This window comes from Thamnophis elegans, chromosome 16 (genome assembly GCF_009769535.1).
Source record: "Thamnophis elegans isolate rThaEle1 chromosome 16, rThaEle1.pri, whole genome shotgun sequence".
NCBI lineage: Eukaryota > Metazoa > Chordata > Lepidosauria > Squamata > Colubridae > Thamnophis > Thamnophis elegans.
The window spans coordinates 32,311,975-32,333,361 of NC_045556.1; the positions used below are offsets into that span (position 1 = coordinate 32,311,975).

The following is a 21,387-nucleotide window of genomic DNA, read 5'->3' on the forward strand; positions in this document are numbered from 1 at the left end:
CGAAGTAATTGTCTCCTGAAAACTCCACTCCCCTTTTGCTCCTCTTTTGTTTCCTCTGGGAGGGGCCATTCATCATCCACCTGTGGCTTTTCTCCCAAGTTGACCCCTGGTCTTTAGCTGTTCCCTTCATCTGGCAACTGCGCATGCGCACATTGGGAACAGACTCCAGCTGTTCTTCTGCCTCACTGATGTCTGACTCTGAAGGCAGCTGATAACTGTCAGACGACCCTGGCCCCCTCTCTGCCTCCGACACAGAGCCCTCATCGGAGCCTTCCCCAGACTCCAGGACTGGCCCATCTTCCTCCCCAACCTCCTCACTGTCCGAATCTACTACCAGCTCTTCTGGCTGCTGGCTAGCCACAACACCTTTCCTTCAACCCCAGGAAGGTGGCAATGACAAAAACCTGCCAAGAAAACTGGAGGAACTGGTCAAGGCAGCCTCCGAGAATTGGACGCAATTGAATGTCTTTGAGGCGATAACCTCCTTTTTGTAATGTGTCTTGTATATTTGTTTCTCTTCTCCAGGTTCCCTCAAAAGCCCGGTGAACAAGACGGCTCTCACTTTAGTTGCCGTGAGCTCTTGCATCCTGGCTATGGTCTGTGGCACCCAGATCTCCTGTCCACTCACGGTCAAAGTGACCCTTCATGTCCCTGAACACTTCATTGCTGATGGTAAGAACTTTCTGCTTCTCTGCTCTTTGGGGTAAGGATCAGGCTTCTCTAAGAACATGACTTAGCCATGCTTTCTAAGCAGCTGTATCTCTCAAGTACAACAGGTGGAGTTGCTTCTGGGTAGTTCTTTATTCTGCCTGTCGACAGACCCTTGCCAGAGTAAAGCAACTATCCCCACAACTATACTGTATTCTGTGCATTCCTATGGAGTTTCTTCCGAGTTATGTTGTCCCTTTGTCCTCTGTAGAAAAAAAATCCTCTTTCCTGTAACTCCAATAACACTCCATCACAGCAATTTGGCCAATTAGAGGATACGGTCAGAAAATTCTATATTCCTATTCCTATTCTTTATTCCTATTCTACTCTATTCCATTCCATTCCACTCTATTCTATTCTATTCTATTCTTCTTGTATTCTATTTTATTCTGTAACCTGTTCTGTGTTCTATTCTATTCTATTCTATACCATTCCATTCCATATTCCATTTTGTTTTGTTCTATTCTATTCTATTCCATTCCATTCTCCTATCCTATCCTATCCTATCCTATCCTATTCTATCCTATTCTATCCTATCCTATCCTATTCCATTCCATTCTTCTATTCTATTCTATTCTATTCTATCTACTCTATTCTAATTCTATTCTATTCTACTCTACTCTATTCTAATTCTATTCTATTCTATTCTATTCTATTCTATTCTATTCTATTCTATTCTACTCTAATTCTATTCTACTCTACTCTACTCTATTCTATTCTATTCTAATTCTACTTACTCTATTCTACTCTACTCTTGTTCTATTCTATTCTATTCTATTCTATTCCATTCCATTCCATTCCATTCTATTCTACATAAGGGCTTCTCCTACATGTATATATATGCATGCTTGTTTTCTTACACAACACTTTCACGAAAGAATAATTCTGTTTCATTCAAATTATTCATATCTAATCCACGTATGTCTGATAAGCCAATGAAAAGTCAACAGTGGCTTGCCCAAAACTGTGTGTCACATAGTGGCTGACCCGGAATTACCAAGAATGATGGGCAAAAACCTGGTTTGTTCTCCTCCACTGTTGCTCCACAAAATGTTTACTTTTTTTGGTATTACACATGTTACATACTGATTAGACCTCTGATCCATAATTGATGTTCTTTAAAAAAAAATAATAATAAAGAAATTATATAAATGGGGTCATCGCCCCACATTTAGAAAACCGAGTCTCTGGTTTAAACCGTGCATTGATATTTTAATCGTGACATTTGGAAATAACTTTTTTCCCCGCCTTTTCCACCTTGGCATTTGCAAAGGGCTCTGGCGTTGAACCCTTGGCTAATTTGCAGCAGAAAAACATCCTTGATTTTGGATGCCTTCGCAACTCCAGGCTTGGGTGTTTATTTTTGCCATTTCTGTCCTGCCCTTTTATTTATGAGCTCTCTGAATAATAACTCCTTTGAGTGCAATTGTTAATCGATACCGATGGGGCCAAAAATGGCACAGCCGACCCATGAAATATTCCAATTAAAAGAAGAACATGAGCCTTTTCTATGCTGCACATCAGCCAGGATTCTACATAGATTTAAACATCTCTGAAGGGACCTGCAAACATGTCACCTCCTTGGTTTCAGAATAACCGAGTTGGAAGGGACCTTGGAGGTCTTCTAGTCCAACACCCTGCACAAGCAGGAGACCCAATGCCATGTCGGACAGATGGTTGTCCAATCTCTTCTTTAAAACTTCCAGTGTAGTAGCATTCACAACTTCTGGAGGCAAGTTGTTCCACTGGTTAATTGTTTTCACTGTCAGGGAATTATTTCTAGTTTACTTCTCTCCTTGGTTAATTTCCATCCATTACTTCTTCTCCTTTAAGTGCTTTAGACAACACAGTTCTAGGCTGCAAAAACAGAGGAAGAGAATTAAGATCACATGAAGTGTTAATACTACTTTATAATGCCTTGGGAAGGCCACACTTGGAATACTGCATTCAGTTTTGGTCCCCACACTATAAAAAAAGAGGTTGAGACTCTAGAAAGAGTGCAGAGAAGAGCAACAAACAGGATTTAGGGGACTGAAGGCCAAAACATATGAGGAACGGTTGCAGGAACTGGATAGGTCTAGTTTAATGAAAAGAAGGACTAGGGGAGTCATGATAGCAGTCTTCCGATATTTCAGGGGCTGCCACAAAGAAGAGGGAGTCAAGCTATTCTCCAAAGCACCTGAGGGTAGAACAAGAAGCAATGGGTGGAAACTAATCAAGGAGAGAAGCAACTTAGAAATAAGGAGAAATTTCCTGACAATTAGAACAATTAACTAGTGGAACAACTTGCCTCCACAAGTTGTGAATGCTCCAACACTGGAAGTTTTTAAGAAGAGATTGGATAACCCTTTGTCTGAAATGGTATAGGGTTTCCTATCTAGGCAGGGGGTGGACTAAAATATCTCCAAGGTCCTTTTCAACTCTATTCTATTCTATTCTATCATTCCATTCCATATTCTATGCTATGCTATGCTGTTCTACTCTACTCTACTCTACTCTACCCTACCCTACCCTACCCTACCCTACCCTACCCTACCCTACCCTACCCTACCCTACCCTACCCTACCCTACCATACCATACCATACCATACCATACCATACCATACCATACCATACCATACCATACCATACCATACCATATTATATTATATTATATTATATTATATTATATTCTGTAGCAACAGGCCAAGCCCTTTCAGTTTTTCAAATGATCATGCAATACCCTTCCATGGCCCTTCGTAGAGCGGGAATCCGTCTTACACATTTTCCATTTGAAAAACATTAAAAAAATAGTCTAATCTCAGGTGCCTTTTCCACTCACCAGACAATGGAAAGACTAGCTTTTGATGATGGAAGATGGAAGTAGTTCCCAGAAACCATTGCTTCTCCTTATTGCTCCCTGCTTCCAATATTTCTTGAGTTTCCATGACCTTATCTGCCCCCCCTTGCAATGTCGATCAAGCGCAACCTTGCGGAGACCTGAGCCAAATTCAATTTTCTTCTCCAACATAGGAACTGAGCTTTCAGAAGGCCTTAAATTTTTCATTGTGTTCCCATATTTTTTTTTCTTCTCCTCCTGCTGGTACATTTTCTGCCTCTGATGGGAGGGCAAATCGATGCTTTTTTCCTGGCCTTCTGGAGCGAAAGGATTGGAGGCGCGTTAGTTTTCTCCAAGCGCATAAACATATTCTTTAAAATGTACCCTGTCATTTTCAGCGAAGCGGCGAGTAGAAACCTACATTGTTAATCCCACTGTGGTATGTTTTAAGTGGGTTTCTCCTGGATCTCACCCCATAGAATAGAATGGAATGGAATGGAATAAATAGAATATGGAACAGAGTGGAATGGAATGGAATTGAATGGAATAGAATAGAATAGAATATGGAATGGAATGGAATAGAATAGAATAAAATAGAATATGGAATGGAGTGGAGTGGAGTAGAATAGAATAGAATAGAATATGGAATGGAGTGGAATAGAATAGAATAGAATATGGAATGGAATGGAGTGGAATAGAATATGGAATGGAATGCAATGGAATAGAATAGCATTCTGACCCCAAGTTGGAATTTCTGACCCCCTCCAACCAACCCTCAGAAAAAGACCCCAAAGGGGGAGACTCTCTGCAGCAACACAAACGTTCATTGCACGTATCCCTCCCAGATGCCGTAGTTTGAAGACTTAGTGCAATATAAAAAATGCAAATAATTTTTCTACGGACCACCAGCATTTTCTTGCAGACCACCAGTGGTCCACGGACCACCGGTTGGTGACCCCTGTTCTAGAAGACCTCCAAGATCCCTTCCAGCTCTGTCAATCTGGTAAGCTCGCTTGAAGCAAAGAAAGGCGTTTCCTCTGTGCTCCTCTGGCCACAATAAGCTAGCATTTCAGATTCTCCTTGGCAGCTCAGCCTGCAAACCGCCCATCAAAAGTTACTTCTCTTCCCCACAGTTTAGAGCCGTATTTAAAAGTGTCATTTCGGAGATCATTCTCATTCCTGGTGCCGTTTCACTTGGTCCTTTGTGTTTTCCATCTTCCGAAAAGCCATTATGTCTCGATTGGAGACTGCCCCACCTCCTCCCCTCTTCCAAGGGATATTAATCTGTTTTATTGGTCTTTCATTGGCAGCTCTGATGGAAATCTTCTGCGCCCTGCATAACTTTCCGAGCAGAATTTTCCTCCCATCCTTCCGATACATGCACGGCTCGATTAAGTTGCTTCAGCCTGTGATGTCAACATACGTACATAGGTCTAAAGAAGCTGATAAATGCATAGCCATGCAAATGGGAGGGCAGTCAACCTCTGATCCTATTAAACCTGGAAGAAATAGCCAATTGTTCTCACCGATGTTGATAGAAGAGTATGTTTGAGATCAGGGTGGAACCTGGTGCTCTCTGGATTTGGTGGTTTTCTTGCAGGCATTTCATTACCCAAATAGGTAACATCATCAATCCTAGAAGGGAGTGGGGTTTGCTCCATGTTTATATACAGTTCCTCCTTGCACTGATGATGTTACCTAGTTGGGTAATTAAAGCCAAGGTGATCCTTTCTTTCTGCACCTCTGCACCTGACTGGAATTGGATGGGTGGCAGCTTCCACCCATCCAATTCCAGTCAGGTGCAGAGGTGCAGAAACAAAGGATGACCTTGGCTTTCTAGAAAGAATTTTGTTTTGGCTACATATCATCTAACTCCGTACAATCCCCCCCCTCCCATTTTTCCACCATAGAAAATGCATAGTAGGGTAATAGAAAGTGTGGCAGGCCAGAGATCCAAAATGAAATATGGCTTGCAGGCCTGGCACCAACCTTCCAGGGGGCAGCTGGTGACTATCCCAATGGATATAGAATTAGGGAAAGCCACGTTTTTCATGGAGCAGCTCCAGATGTTATCTTGTTTGCCTGTTGACAAAGGAAGATTACGGTTGCTCTGTCTCCTGACTCACATTGAGCCAATTTCCAATATATCTCAGCCAGCAGGGAGAACTCCGAGCTGACTTGCAGCCTCTGAAACAGATCCAAGTTGGGAAGGCAAAAAATAAAATAAAAATACAACATTGATCATTCATTTGTTTTATCTTGCTTTCTATGCAACAGATGGAGCACAAAAGGGTTTTTAAAAAAAAAAAAAAAAAAAAAGAAGAAGAAGAAGAAGAAAAAGAAGCGAAATGCATCCAGAATTGAGAAGGGATGGAAAGGGGGAAAGGAGAGTGATTTTTCAAAAGCAAGGAACCCTGATGTGTGTTTTGGATCTCAAAATCAATGAAAACTGCCGCCATTGTGTTTGATGTGCGGTCTGGAGCTGGCTCATTCTCCCCACTTTGGGATTTATGCTTTAAAAAGGACAATAAGTGGCTCTTTTATCTTCAACAAGATGAAATTCCCACATCTTTAACTTTCCAGAGATAGGTTGCTGGTAATCATTCCAATTCAGGCATATTCCCATCCTGTATTTTGTATTTAAAACTGGATGCCATTCAGTAGGCCAACAACAACAACAACAACAACAACAATGTTGGAAGGGTCCTCGCAGGTCTTCTAATCCAACCCCTGCTCAGGCAGGAAACCCTAGATCATTTCAGACAATTTGGTTGCCCAATCTCTTCTTTAAAAAGTGATGGAGCATGCACAATTTCTGGAGGCAACTTGTTTCACTAATTAATTATCCTCACTATCAGGAAATTTCTTCTTAATTATAGGTTGCTTCTTTCCTTGGTTAGAACTTAGAATAACAAGAGTTGGAAGGGCCATGGAGGTCTTCTAGTCCAACCCCCTGCTCAGGCAGGAAACCCTACACCACTTCAGACAAATGGTTGTCCGATGTCTTCTTAAAAACTTCCAGTGTTGGAGCATTCAACACTTCTGGAGGCAAGTTGTTCCGTTGATTAATTGTTCTCACTGTTAGGAAATTTCTCCTTAGCTCTAAGTTGCTCCTCTCCTTGATTAGTTTCCACCCATTGCTTCTTGTTCTACCCTCAGGTATTTTGAAAATAATTTGACACCCTCTTCTTTGGGGCAGCCCCTGAAATATCGGAAGACTGCTATCATGTCTTCCCTAGTCCTTCTTTTCATTAAACAAGACATACCCAGTTCCTGCAACCATTCTTCATATGTTTTAGCCTCCAGTCCCCTAATCCTCTTTGTTGCTCTTCTCTGCACTCTTTCTAGAGTCTCAACCTCTTTTTTTTATAGTGTGGGGACTAAAACTGAATGCCGTATTCCAAGTGTGGCCTTCCCAAGGCATTATAAAGTAGTATTAACACTTCATGTGATCTTGATTCTCTTCCTGTTTTTGCAGCCAAGAACTGTGTTGTCCAAAGCACTTAAAGGAGAAGAAGTAATGAATGGAAACTAACCAAGGAGAGAAGCAATCTAGAAATAATTCCCTGACAGTGAAAACAATTAACCAGTGGAACAACTTGCCTCCAGAAGTTGTGAATGCTACTACAGTTTTAGTTTTAAAGGAGAGATTGGATAACCATTTGTCTGAAGTGGTGTAGGGTCTCCTGCTTGAGCAGGGTGTTGGACTAGAAGACCCCCAAGGTCCCTTCCAACTCTATTATTCTGAAACCAAGGAGGTGACATGTTTTCAGGTCCCTTCAGAGATGTTTAAATTATGTAGAATCCTGGCTGATGTGCAGCATAGAAAATGTCCACATTAAAAACTTCCAGTGTTGGAGCATTCACAACTTCTGGAGGCAAGTTGTTCCACTGGTTAATTATTCTCACTGTCAGGAAATTCCTCCTTAGTTCGAAGTTGCTTCTCTCTTTGATCAGCTTCCATCCATTGCTTCTTGTCCTGCCCGCAGGTGCTTTGGAGAACAGCTTGACCCTTTCTTCTTTGTGGTGGCCCCTTAGATATTGGAAGAGAGCTATCATGTCAGAATGCGGAATGACATTGCATTGGAAGGGACTTTGCAGGTCTTCTAGTCCAATCCCTGCTCAAGCATTAGTTTCCATCTATTCTTCTTGTCCTACCCTCAGGTGCTTTGGAGAATAGCTTGACTCCCTCTTCTTTGGGGCAGCCCCTAAGATATCGGAATACTGCTAGGGTTGAAAAAATGTCTACACAGAAAGTTACTCTGTGTGTGTGTGTGTGTGTGTGTGTGTGTGTGTGTAAAAGCCACCCAGTCTAGGGGCATATCATTAGTCAAAGCCTTGCTTAAAATAGATTTAGAATTGGACATAAAAGCAGAGAGCGTCTTGTGCTCCTCAAGCCAATTCTGGAACAACGTTGGGGAGGGACAAAGATTTCGTATTATTTTTAAGTAATTTTCCCGAGTGAGGAAATTGAACCAAGCCCAGCTTGCTGTAATGAGGGATTATAATTGCCTGGAGGCCTGAAACGCATCATGTGGGACTGTGAAATGTTCAATTAACAGTAGAACACTGCCGGAACTGGTGCCTGATGTTGTTAGACGAAGAAATGGAAGGAAGGATATATATATATATATCCTTCTATATGTATATGTATATTTATATGTGTGTATGTGTGTATGTGTCCATATAATATATATATATATATATATATATATATATATATATATATATATATATATATATATATATATATATATATATATATATGAATACGGTATATATTCTGTCCATTTCCTATATATGCGTATGTGTATGTGTGTGTGTGTGTGTGTGTGTGTGTGTATATATGTGTGTGTGTGTGTGTGTGTGTGTGTATCTATATCTACACACACAAACATATTTATACATACACACCTCTACATAACTCTCTCCCTCTCTCTCTCTCTCATCTATCCATCCATCCATCCAATATCTAGCTATCAACTCTATATCTTTCTCAGCTATCCACTCTACCTCTTTATCTCTATCATCCTCTCGCATCTCTCTCGCTCACTCTCTTTCTTCAACTATCCATCCATTATCTATCTGTCTGTCTATCTATCTAATCTATCTATCTTATCTATCTTATCTATCTATCTATCTATCTATCTATCTATCTATCTATCTATCTATTATCTATCTATCTCTATCTCTATATCTATCTATCTATATCTATCTATCTATCTATCTATCTATATCTATCTATATTTATCTATCTATTATCTATCTATCTCTATCTATCTATTATCTATCTATCTCTCTGTCTCTCTCTCTCTCTCTATCTCTCTCTCTATCTCTATATCTATCTATATCTATCTATCCATCCATCCATCCATCCATCCATCCATCCATCCATCCACCCACCCCCCCACCCATCCATCCATCCAGCTGTCATCTCTATATCTCTCTCAGCTATCTATCCACTCTACCTCTTTATCTCTATCATCCTCTTGCATCTCTCTGACTCACTCTCTCTCTCTCTAATTATCCATCCATTATCTGTCTGTCTGTCTGTCTATATCCATCTATCTATCATCTGTCTGTCTGTCTAGCTATCTAGCTATCTAGCTATCTGATCATCTTTCTATCTAATTTTCCCCAGTCAAGAGGTTGATGTGTGCAAAGAAGACTTGCTTGCTTGGCTATGGATAGATGGACTTATTAAAGAGAACCCCCAATAACAATGTACAGGTATTCCTTGACTTACAATAGTTCATTTAGTGACTGTTCAAAGTTACAACAGAACTGAAAGTTTTTCACTCTTACGTCCTTCGTAGCAGCCGCATGGTCATGCGATCAAAGTTCAGATGCTTAGCCCCTGATTCACACTTATGACCATTGTTACATTCCCATGGTCATGGGATCCCAAATCAGGCACTTGTTAACTGTCTCATATTTATGAAGGTTTGCATTATGCGATTTCCCGTTTTGCAGCCTTCTGACGAGCAAAAACGACAGCGAAGCTTTGAACAACTGTGAATCTCACTCGTTGAATCAACTGCCGTGATTCACTTAACAACTGTGGCCAGGAAGGTCCTAAAATGGGACAAAGCTCGCTTAACCAATGTTTCGCTTAGCAACGGAAAATTTGGGGTTCAATGTGGGTCGTAAGTCCGGGATTACCCTGCATGTATTCCCTAAGCGTAGATGTATATGCATTGGTGCAGGAATTTCTAGGTCTCAAAACCCAACCAAGGTTAGAGTTTAAAGCCCATCTCGTTGGTTTCCTACCCATCCCTTGGTTGGAGGCGTGCTAAATAAGCTGTGACTACATTTGGCTCCCAAATGCCACATTCCCTGATTGGCATGTGATTGAACTTTAATTGTTTCAACTGAAGATTGTTTATTTGCTTTCTCTCTGGCTAGCTTCACTGTGACGCTCAGAGAACGGGAGGCAGCCATTAGCGGCATCCTCCTAATTTTCCTCTTGATCTTTGCAAGCAAACTCTGGCATTGGCACAGCTTCTCGTTTTGTTTTTAATTAAACAAGTTGCTTGAATTTAGAAAAGAGAGACAGAGACAGAGACAGACAGAAAGAGACAGAAAGAGACAGAAAAGGAGAGAGAAAGAGAGAAAGACAGAGAAAGAGACAGAGAAAGATTGGAGCGAGGAAAGAGACAGAGAAAGAGAGAGAAAGAGACACGAGAGAGAGTGTAAGAAAGAGGGAGTCAGAGAAAGAGACAGAAAAAGAGATGGAGAGAGAGAGGTGGGGGAGAGAGAGAGATTCAATCTGCCTCTATCTCTGTCATTAGGCCTTAGACAAGCTTGAGCTGGTCAGGATCGAACTCCTGGCAGTGGGCAGAGTTAGCCTACAGTACTGCATTTTAATGATTACACAGGAAGGAAGGAAGGAAGGAAGGAAGGAAGGAAGGAAGGAAGGAAGGAAGGAAGGAAGGAAGGAAGGAAAGGCAATAACAATAGCACTTAGACTTATACAGAACTTCAGAGCTATCAGGGTTCTGATAGATGCCCTAATTAAATTATGAGCCTCAAGCCAAGCTTCAAAAGAAATCCAGTTATTTATTAGGAGCAGCATCTCGGCACATACCTAAATGAAGCCAGTTCTGACCCCATGTAATTTACAGCACAATTATGACCCTGTTCCCCCCCCTTCCCCAGGATGTGCCATAAATCACATTATCCAATGGAGCACTTTCATGGGCTGTAGAGATCACACCCCTCCAGCTGTTGCAGGTAACCTGGGATAAAGCCTTGACAAAGATATGCGTGGGAATGTGCTTCTGGTTGTAGCTGCCTTGCTGCTCCATAAGTTCTCCCCCCCCCCTTGCCTATGGCAAGCCAGGGATGATTGGTGAGTTGACAACAGTGCTTTAAGGCCCTCTCTAAAAGGTTTACAGAGTCAGCCTCTTGCCCCCAATATTCTGGGTCTTCATTATACCAACCTTGGAGGAACGAAAGGCTGAGAACCTAGAGCTGGTCAGGATCGAACTGCTGGCAGTGGGCAGAGTCAGTCTGCAATACTCCATTCTAACCCACTGTGTCACCACAGCTTTGAGGCCTTTTGATATATTGAACTGAATATATCCATGCTATTAAACTGAACATATTATGAATAATAAATCTTTCGTGCACCGCTTTCCATTTGGTCACATGGTTTTATTTCTTTACAATTTAAGTTAATCCAAAATTTTAATGTGTGGACTGCTGGAACATCTACTAGAAATGAATTTATTTACATTTTAAAGGTGTTTTTTTTTAGCACATTAAAGACGGAGAAGGAAAGCATAATCCCGGGGAAAGATAGAGAAAACCAAATATATATGTTTACTAGCTGGATACCCATGCTCCGCTATGAAACTATGTGATCAAGCTTAATAAATCCACACTTAAAGCTTGAAAATAATGAGTAGTTACGATAGGCTATCTTCTCCCCTTCTCTCTCTCAGGCTTGCCCCACAGAGGCCTCTCCTATCATATCCCCTTCTCTCCCTCAGTCTAATCCTTAGTATCAGAGCACTTTTTAGGTGGGGAGGGGGAGTAGAATATCTAAACTCCCAGCACGCGCGCGCTTGCCATGTCCACGCCAAAGTGGCAGTTGAACCAGAGTTCTTTTCAGGTGGGGAGAGGGAGAGTAGAATGTCTAACTCTTTAGCATCAGAGTGTGTTAATAATAATATAAGAAATATTAATGCTCTGATAGTCATTTCAAAAATCCTTCTTAGCAAGCACCTAAATGCCAAGAGGAGCAAAGTTTCAAGTTTGTAGGCTTTACGGTTCTGGAGATTTCATGATGAAGCATGAGTGGTATTTCACATATATATATATTTAACAAGGGAAAAGAACAAAGTCTTGCTGTGTTTTATCTCTTTTTGTTCTCTAAATACACGTTTTTCTCAAATGTCAAGAACTTCAAACCTCTCTTTGTAGAAGCTTCAAACGAAGCGGTTGAACTTTGATGAAGACCTCCGGATAAGGTGTTTGAACTTCTGAAGCTGTTGCAGCCAACTTTGCTTTGATATAAATTTGAGTTGGAGAGAGGGAGGGGGTGTGTGAAATCTAAGAGGAGGGGGAAATCATATAACAAAACAAACTGCATCAAGAAGTCCCTGTGGACCTTCATACAGTGAAGAACCAGTGCCGCTGGAGGCTATGAGTTCTCCTGTGCATTCCAAAAAATAAATAATAGCTCCTTAGAATTCATTCAACCCTTGCTGGTCTTCTTGGAAGCTGTGGTTATTCCAAACATTCTGCATTCTCCCCCATCAGTCTTCTTCCTTTTGCTTAGAAACCCGTTCTTTTGATTTTCCCCGAGTATTGGTGAGTGAGATGCAGGATGGTTGAATCTGTGGCTCCGTAGCATCCAAATAATTCATTTGAGTTCAAGAAAGAGTTCATCAAATCCTGCCAAAGACTTCCTCAGATCAGGAAGTGGGGGTACATCAGAAAGAAGGAGAAGGAGAAAGATGATGATGATGATGATGATGATGATGATGATGATGATGATGATGATGATGGATGATGATGATGAGGAGGAGGATGGAGGAGGAGGTGGAGGAGGAGGAGGATGGAAGAGGAGCAGGAGCAAAGCAGAAGAAGTAGCAGAAGAAGAAGAGGAGGAGAAGAAGCAGAAGCAGAAGCAGAAGCGAAGCAGAAGAAGAAGAAGAAGAAGAAGAAGAAGAAGAAGAAGACAAGCAGAATCAGAAGAGGAGGAGGAGGAGGAAAAGCAGAAGCAGAAGAATAAGGAAAAGAAAGGAGAAGAAGAGGGGAGGAGGAGGAGGAGGAGGAGGAGGAGGAGGAGGAGGAGGAGAAAGTTTAATTGTAATATGCTGTTCTTACCCCAAAAGCTGTTGAGAGGACTACCAGAACACATTTACAATAGCATTAATCCCCTGAACAAATGCTTTAAACCTATGAAAAGAAGTTTGAACCATCCTTACGCACAAGAACAAAGAACAAAGGTCTGTTGCATGTTGGAGGCCAGATTTCACCCATCACTGGTTGCAAGCTCAGATATGACTATTCCCTCTTCTCAAATGCATTTTTCTCCCAAGATGGACAGTAGCAAAACTTAACCTTCTCCTATCACTTCAAGGTTGAGAGTATCTCAAGAGGCTAAATGATGGAGCTGGGGAGCAGCCTTCTCCCATTCATCAGAGAGAAAAGAGTCATGCAAGGGCAACCTTAAGAGTTGTCATCTTTCTCCTTGAATGAGAAATCTGTTCCTGGTTTTCAGTGGGTTTCCATAGCATTTGTTTGCAAAACCCTGGCAGGACGGTGGAAGTCTGTCTATCTGTCTTTCTTTCTTTCTCTTTCTGTCTCTCTTCCTTCCTTTCTCCCTTTCTCTTTTCTTCCTCCCTTTCTTCCTCCCACCTTCCTCCCTTCTCCATCTCCTTCATTCCCTCTTCCTCCTCCTCTATTCCTTCCCACTTTTTCTTCCTTCCTTCCTCTTTCCTTCCTTCCTTCCTTTTTCTCCTTCCTTCCTCTTTTTCTTCCTCCTTCCCTCCCACCTTCCTACCTTCTCCACATTCTTGCTTCCCTCTTCCTCCTCCACTTTTCCTTCCCACTTTCCTTCCTTCCTCTTTTCTTCCTTCCTTCCATCCTTCTTTCCTCTTTTTTTCCTCCCTCCCTCCATTCTTCCATCCCACCTTCTTACCTTCTCCATCATCTTCTTTCCCTGTTCCTCCTCTTTTCCTTCCCATTTTCCTTCCTCCTTTCCTCTTTTCTTCCTTCCATCCTTTTTCCCTTCTTTCCTCATTTTCTTCCTCCCTCCCTACTACTACGTTCTCCATCTCCTTCCTTCGCCTATTCCTTCATCTCCTTCCTTCCCTCTTCCTCCTCTCTGCACTTCAGCCCTGATCTCTGTCACATTTGAAAACAGCCTTATAATCAGTGTAATTGAAGATCAGGGCTAATGAGGATGCAAGCATCTGTAAAAATCGCCCCCTCTCCACCCTTACTGCACTGCCTGTCTGATATTAGATAAGGGAAAACTGAAAATACATTTGCCTAATTAGAAGATGCATATTCCCAAGTGGTAGGGAGAAAACACATTTTTGCCATTTCAGAATGGATGTACAGTGTGTGGTGTGTGTGTGTGTGTGTGTGTGTGTGAGGAACTCGCAGGCACAGATGTACACAGACATATAACCAGCACATTAATTTTTTTTTCAACATTATCATCAACTCTTCATAAATAAATAAAAAAAAACCACTACTTTTTAAGGCATTGTGTTAATAAATATTCATCATGCTGAGATTTCTCACCAGTCTTGTGACTAGCATGCATATAAATGTTTGCTAATTGGTGGTTCCTTCAAATTGGCAACTTTTCCAGCCGCTCTGCTATTCCTGGCTATTGTATCGTTGTTGTTGTGCATACTGCACGGTGTGTTTGGGTTCTGGGAGAGATGAAGGTGAAAGAAAGGCTTTAAAACATGAAGTTTGTTCATTTGTATCTTAACTTTATCATTATTATTATTATTATTATTATTATTATTATTATTATTATTTTTTGCAAATAACTCCTGCGGGTGAATATTTCCAACACACCTTCCTTCTCTTATTTTCTCCTCAACAAACCCCGTGAGCAGGACTAGAACTCACCGTCTCCTGGTGATGGCCCAAATTCAGCCAGCCAGCTTTCATGCCTAAGGAGGGACTAGCACTCACAGTCTCCTGGTGATTGGCCGAAATTCAGCCAGCCGGCTTTCGTGGCCTAAGACAGGACTAGAATTCATCATCTCCTGGTGATTGGCCCAAATTGCGCCACGTTATATCTTAGTCACCTTCTCAAAAAGCCATTCCTGGTTCTCTTTGAACTTCTGCTGCTGTGGATTGGCCCATGTTCCTTTGTGAAGGTATCTCCTGGCTTATTGTCTATCTAGCTGCTATTTTACAGATTAACAGAGTTGGAAGGGACCTTCTAGGTCTTCTAGTCAAACTCCCCCACTCAAGCAGGAGACCCTACACATTTCTGACAAAATGGCAGTCCAGTCTCTTCTTGAAAGCTTCCAGGGATGAAGCTCTCGCAACTTCTGAAGGCAACTTTTGTTCCGTTGGTTGATTGCTCTCACTGTCAGAAAAAAATCTTCTTACTTCCTGGTTAAATCTCTCGATTAGTTTCCATCCATTTTTTAGTTCTTGTCTGGCCTTCAGGTGCTTTGGAAATATCTTAACCTCTCTTCTTTCTGTGGCAGCCCTCAAATATTGGAAGGCTGCTATCCTGTCTCCCCTGTTCCTTCTCTTCACTAGACAAGCCACGTCCAGTTTCCTGCAATCGTTCTTAGTATGTTTTAGCCTCGGTCCCCTAATCATCCTGATTGCTCTTCTCAACATCTTTTTTATAGTGTGGTGACCAAAACGGATGCAGTATTCTAGGTGTGATCTTACTAAGGCTTTATCGAATGGTATTAGAACCTCACTTGATCTTGACTATATCCTTCGTTAATGCAATTTAGAATTGCATTGGCTTTTTTGGCTGCCACTGCACACTGCTGGCTCATATTTAGCTGGTTGTCCACTAAGACTCCAAGATCCCTCTCACAGTTACTGCTATTAAACCTGATTTCACCCAGTCTCTATATGTGGCTTTTAGTTATTCTACATGTAGACTTTACTTTTCTCTACATTGCATTTTATTTTGTTAGACAGGGCCCAATGCTCCACTCTGTCCATCTTTTTCTGGCTTACTTCTTTCTTTGTCTTGTAGGAAGCAGTTTGTTGTGAGTGAGGGCAGCTACTTGGACATCTCCGACTGGCTGAATCCTGCAAAGCTCTCCCTGTACTATCAAATCAATGCCACCTCACCATGGGTCCGCGATCTTTGTGGGCAGGCAGAGAACAACGGATGCGTTGCGAACATCTCTGTGATGAAGAAACTGGTAAGTGGACAATTGGGCCATCTCGGGTCTTCTTCACCTTGAGCTGGTCAGGATTGAACTGCTGACAGTTGGCAGAGTCAGCCTGCAGTACAGCATTCTAGCCATGGTGCCACAATGGCTCTTCCCAGGATCCTGGGAAGAGTGCCTTCGAGATCACATCATCCCCTCCTCTGCCTCCCCCCCCCCCCAGCTCATTTGCAGGGGGGTGACCTCTGGTAAAAATCCCTGATGCTGGGAAGTAGACTTGGCCTCATTCCAACAGTAATGTAGGCTCAGGATCTGAACAGATTGCTCGGAGCTGCCTTTCTCGGATAATTGCCGGCAGAAGGTCAAAACGCAGAGAGAAAGACCTCAGCTTCCCGAAAACAAAGCTCCTTCTAATAGAATCACGCTGCATGTGTTGTTTGCACAACCAAGAGGGGCGTGTAAACCACTTGGCACTAGCAGAACCCATCCGTAGTATCCTTCTTCCCCCCTGTGCTAAAATGCTGCCTGCTTAGAAAGCTCAGGGCTGGGATACCCCAAGCTGAATGGTGTGAACTCAACCGTTTTGTGTTTGGCAAGCCATGATTTATAGCCAAGCATGACCTACGCAGCCAGCGATGGTGACTTAATCAGCAAAGTCAAAGTGGAAAAGCCCAGCTAGGACGATTGTGAACTTGAAGGCTTGTGGAATTAATCGCTAAGTGAGATGTAAATATGCCCATCTTCAAATCTCGGCTTGCAGTTTTCACTGGAGACTAACTGGCCTGCATTACTGCATGGGGACCAAATTCATTGTGTGTCTATTCACACTTGGCTAAATAAAGTATTCTATTCCTATTCCTATTCCTATTCCTATTCCTATTCCTATTACATCCCATCCCATCCTATTCTATTCTTCCATTCCATTCCACTTTCTTCTATTCTATTTATATTCTACTCTACTCTACTCTACTCTACTCTACTCTACTACTCTACTTCATTCAATTCCATTCTATTCAATCCATTCCATTCTATATGGTTACTTCTGAATATTGGTCTCCCTAACCTTTATCGTGTTTTCATGGAAGGAGGGGGGGGAAAGAAGGGGAGAAGGAAGGGGGAGGAGGAGGAGGAAAACATGGCAGGGGAGGGGAGGAGAAGGAGAAGGGAAGGAGGAGACCATGGAGAAGGAGGAGGAGGAAGAGGAGGAGGAGATGAGTAAGGAAAGGAGGAGAAGATGGAGGAGGGGAGTGGGAGGAAGAGGGACAGGAGGAAGGGGAGGAAGAGGAGGAGGAGGAAAACACACGGGGAGGGGGGAGAAGGAGGAAAACAGGAGGAGGAGGAGGAGGAGAAAGAGGAGGAGATGGAGAAGGAAAGGAGGAGGAGATGGGGAGGGGTTGGAGGAGGAGGAAGAGAGACGAGAAGGAGAAGGAAGGAGGAGGAGGAGGAGGAAAACATGGAGGGGGAGGGGGAGGAGGAGGAGGAGACCATGGAGGAAGAGGAGGAGGACTTAAAATGCAGGGGAACTCTAGGTTCTGGCAGTGTGGCGTAAAACACCCGCATTAATTAATCCACTAATGAACCCAGGAATAGCCACTGACATCTTTATATCTCACAAGGATGCTCCTTTCTGCTCTTCTCCAAACTGGATGTTTTATTTCACTTTCCCCTCTCCCCCCCTCCCCCAAAGTCTGTCTAGTTTGTAGAACATATATTTGTTATTCTGTAAGTGTGAGGAATTAATGACCCAGGCTGATAAAAACTCGGGAGAGAAGAAAATGACTTAAAGGGCCGCTCGATTGGCGAACCCTTCCTTCAAAACAAACGGAGAACGCAGCGCGGGGGCTGCCTCTCTTCCACATCCCTCAGCCCCCACTCCAAGCCAAGACAAATGCCTTCCTGCCAACTCATCCTTCCCTGGTTTCTCCTTTCCTCCCACCCACTCCCCACCCTAAATCCACTCCCCCCACCCCTGTTTCCTTTGCTGGAAAGGTTACTTTTGGAAACCTCGCCTCTGAATCAGAAAGTTAGCAGCTCCTAGCAGCTCGTAAATCAGGTCTTGGGTGTCGCCGGGATGAATTCCCCCGGACTTTTAATCTTTTAATATCAAGACATGTTTAAGATGGTGAATATTTTATGAAAGAGCTCTTGCAATTTAGCATATCATTAGCGGTGGACCAGTGGCTAAGGTGTCGCTGATCAGAAAGGTTGGCAGTTCGGCGGTTTGAATCCCTAGTGCCGCCTAACGGAGTGAGCTCCCGTGACTTGTCCCAGCTTCTGCCAACCTAGCAGTCTGAAAGCATGTAAAAAATGCAAGTAGAAAAATAGGAACCACCTTTGGTGGGAAGTGAACATGACCACAGAGACGTCTTCGGACAGCGCTGGCTCTTCGGCTTTGAAACGGAGATGAGCAACGCCCCCTAGAGTCAGCACTGCCCCCTAGAGAATAACAGAGTTGGAAGGGACCTTGGAGGTCTTCTAGTCCAACCCGTCCTTAGGCAGGAAACCCTACACACTTCAGACAAATGGTTGTCCAACATCTTAAAAACTTCCAGTGTTGGAGCATTTACAACTTCCTGAGGCAAGCAGAGAAAAGTCTTTTTAGTCTTTTGATCACAGCCTTGGTTTTTTATCACATTGTGTTAGATTTCCCCAACAGAGACAACATGGGTACCAAGCGAAGAGGCAGGAGAAGGAATGTCATTTAGTCTCCTTGATCTATTCTCAACTGGGGAGATTGGCCGTTGAGAAATATTTCTATTTCCGTACATAATTGTATTACATATTTCTCAGTGTCACACTGGTAGACCTCAACTTACAAAAAAAAGTCTTGTTTACGACCAAAGCACTGAAAAAAGTAACTTATGGCTGTTTTTTCACACTTATGACCATTGAAGCATCCACACAGCCACCTGATTTACCTTGGATGCTTGGCAATGGACTCACCTTCAACAGGTTCACATCATCTCCTTTTGCAACCTTCTGGCCAGCAGAGAAATGGGGAAACCAGATTCCCTTAACAGCTGTGTTACTTAAGAAAAAACAGTGGTTCACCTAACCACTGTGGCCAGAAAGGTCGTAAAATGGGGCAAAACTCACTCAATGAATGTCTCTGTTAATAACAGAAATGTTGAACTCCATGGTGGTCGTAAGTCAGGGATGAACTGTTTGTTTTCTAATTTTTAATCATTTTAATTTCTGACTTTTCATTCCGGCAATCGCCATCAGGGTTACCTTAACAAATTGTGTGTGAATTATTTATTTACTGACTGTGAAGCCAATGCATTAAAAAAAAGTGGCAATCTTTGTTAGTTTTGATGAAGAGCTATTTAACATGCACGGCTGCATCAGTCTGCTTTTAACAGGGTGAAACAGACCTCAGAAATTCCTGAGGCTACGCATTGCGTAGTTGCTTTGTGTATGTGCTAGAGAGAAAGAGTTAGGGAGGAATGGAATAGAACAGAACAGAATGCAGCATAATAGAGAATTGGGATGGGATAGAATAGAGCAGAACAGAACAGAAGGATGAGGTGCGACGGGTAGAATAGAATAGAATAGAATAGAATAGAATAGAATATAGAATGGAATGGAATGGAATAGAGGGAGAAGAGAAGAGAAGAGAGGAAGTAGAGTAGAGAATAGAATAGAATATAAATAGAATAGAATAGAATATGGAATAGAATAGAATAGAATAGGAGTAGAGAAGAGTAGAGAAGAGAATAGGGAGTAGGGGAATAGAATAGAATAAGGAATAGAATGGAATGGAATGGAATGGAACAGAAAAAATAAGGAATAGAGTAGAATAGGATAGAATAGAATAGAATAGATAGAATAGAGAGTAGAGAGTAGAGAAGAGAGTAGAGAGAAGAGAGTAGATAGAGAAGAGAAGGGAAGGGAGAAGAGAAAGAAGAGAAGAGGGAGTAGGTAGAGAATAGAATAGAATATAAATAGAATAGAATATGGAATAGAATAGAATAGGGAGTAGAGGAGAGAGAGTAGAGAGAGAATAGGGAGTAGGGGAATAATATAGAATAACGAATAGAATAAGGAATAGAATAGAATAAGAATAGAATGAAATGGAATGGAACAGAACAGAATAAGGAATAGAGTAGAATAGAATAGAATAGAAAGTAGGAAGAGTAGAGAAGAGAAGAGGAGCAGGGACTAGAATAGAATAAAATAGAATAGAATAAGCTATAGAATAAGGAATAGAATAAGGAATAGAATGAAATGGAATTGAACAGAACAGAATAAGGAATAAGAATAGAATGAGGAAGAGAATATAAAATAGAACATAATTTACTTGACGGTTGCTACAAATAGGCATATTCATTTCTTTGGATGAATATCACCGATGAGAAACATTGACCTTTTTTTCCCTCTGTGCACATCTGTAATTGATAGAGTTTGCACTCCCGTCCCTCCATGTACATGCTGCGGAAATGAAATATGTTCCTTCCCCTTTTCCCCACTTTTTGTGAGATGCATTGATTTCCCATCGTTTTCTGGTTTTTAGCTGGGCTTTTGTCACCGGCCTTATTTACAGCCTGTTTGTTATTTCCAACTTTCAGCTCCAGACCTTTTGTTTGGAAGAACTGAAAACCCTATTAATATGCAGACGTGAATAGATGAAGATGAATATCAATAGAAAGGAATAGTTGTAGCTCAGGGTTGAACTGTGGGGTCCTTGGTACTACCTGAGCTTGGCGGTTTTCTTACAGACATTTCGTGACCCAACTGGGCAACATCATTTGTGGAGAGCAGGAAAATATGGGGGGGAGGAGGAAGAGGGGGAGGAGGAGGAGGAGGAGGAGGAGGGGAGGAGGAGGCCTATGGGTCCTTGGTGATCTCTGAGCTTGGTGGTTTTCTTGCAGAAATTTTATTGCCCAACTAGATAACATCATCACTGCTAGAAGGGAATTTGGATTTGGAGGAGGAGAAGGATGATGATGATGATGACTGTGGGGTTTTTTAATCCTCTCTGAGCTTGGTTGTTTTCTTGCTGACGTTTCATGACCCAACTAGGTAACATCAACCGTGCTAGAAGGGAGTGAATTTTACTACTTATATGCAGTAGCTTCCCCTGCCAGTATTATGATGGCGATTTCTTCTGAGTGATTCCTTGATTGGACTAGCATTTTCTGCTCCTTCATTTGTCTGGTGTTAATCCTTCCTTATCTGGGTGTTGCCTGCTGGAGAGGGTTTGCTGTTATTTCTCTTATTAACCTCACTCCCTTCAAGCACTGATGATGTTCCCTAGTTGGGTAATGAAACGTCTGCAGAAAACAACCAAGCTCAGAGAGCACCAAGGTCTCCAGAGATGAACATGTCCTCCATCTCATGTTGCAGTAGGACAGGGACATTAGGCACGCTGGTGCGCTTATGCACGCTCCCTTTATGGGAATGGGGTGAGGTCCACAGCAGACAGTTTAAGGTTGAGCTGTGGGGGTTTGAGGATGTAACAACGGAATCAGATAGAGCATTCCAGGCGTTGACCACTTTGTTGCTGAAGTCGTA

General features: G+C 42.3%; 1 protein-coding gene across 1 annotated transcript in view; it reads left to right on the top strand.

The window, feature by feature from the left end:
- ASTN2 (astrotactin 2) overlaps nucleotides 1-21,387 on the top strand; it is a 139,305-nt gene that overhangs the window by 21,954 nt on the left and 95,964 nt on the right. Inside the window, 4 exon segments of the mRNA XM_032233217.1 lie at nucleotides 526-672; nucleotides 5,169-5,176; nucleotides 15,742-15,873; nucleotides 15,876-15,906. Coding sequence (XP_032089108.1) covers nucleotides 526-672; nucleotides 5,169-5,176; nucleotides 15,742-15,873; nucleotides 15,876-15,906 — 318 coding nt within the window.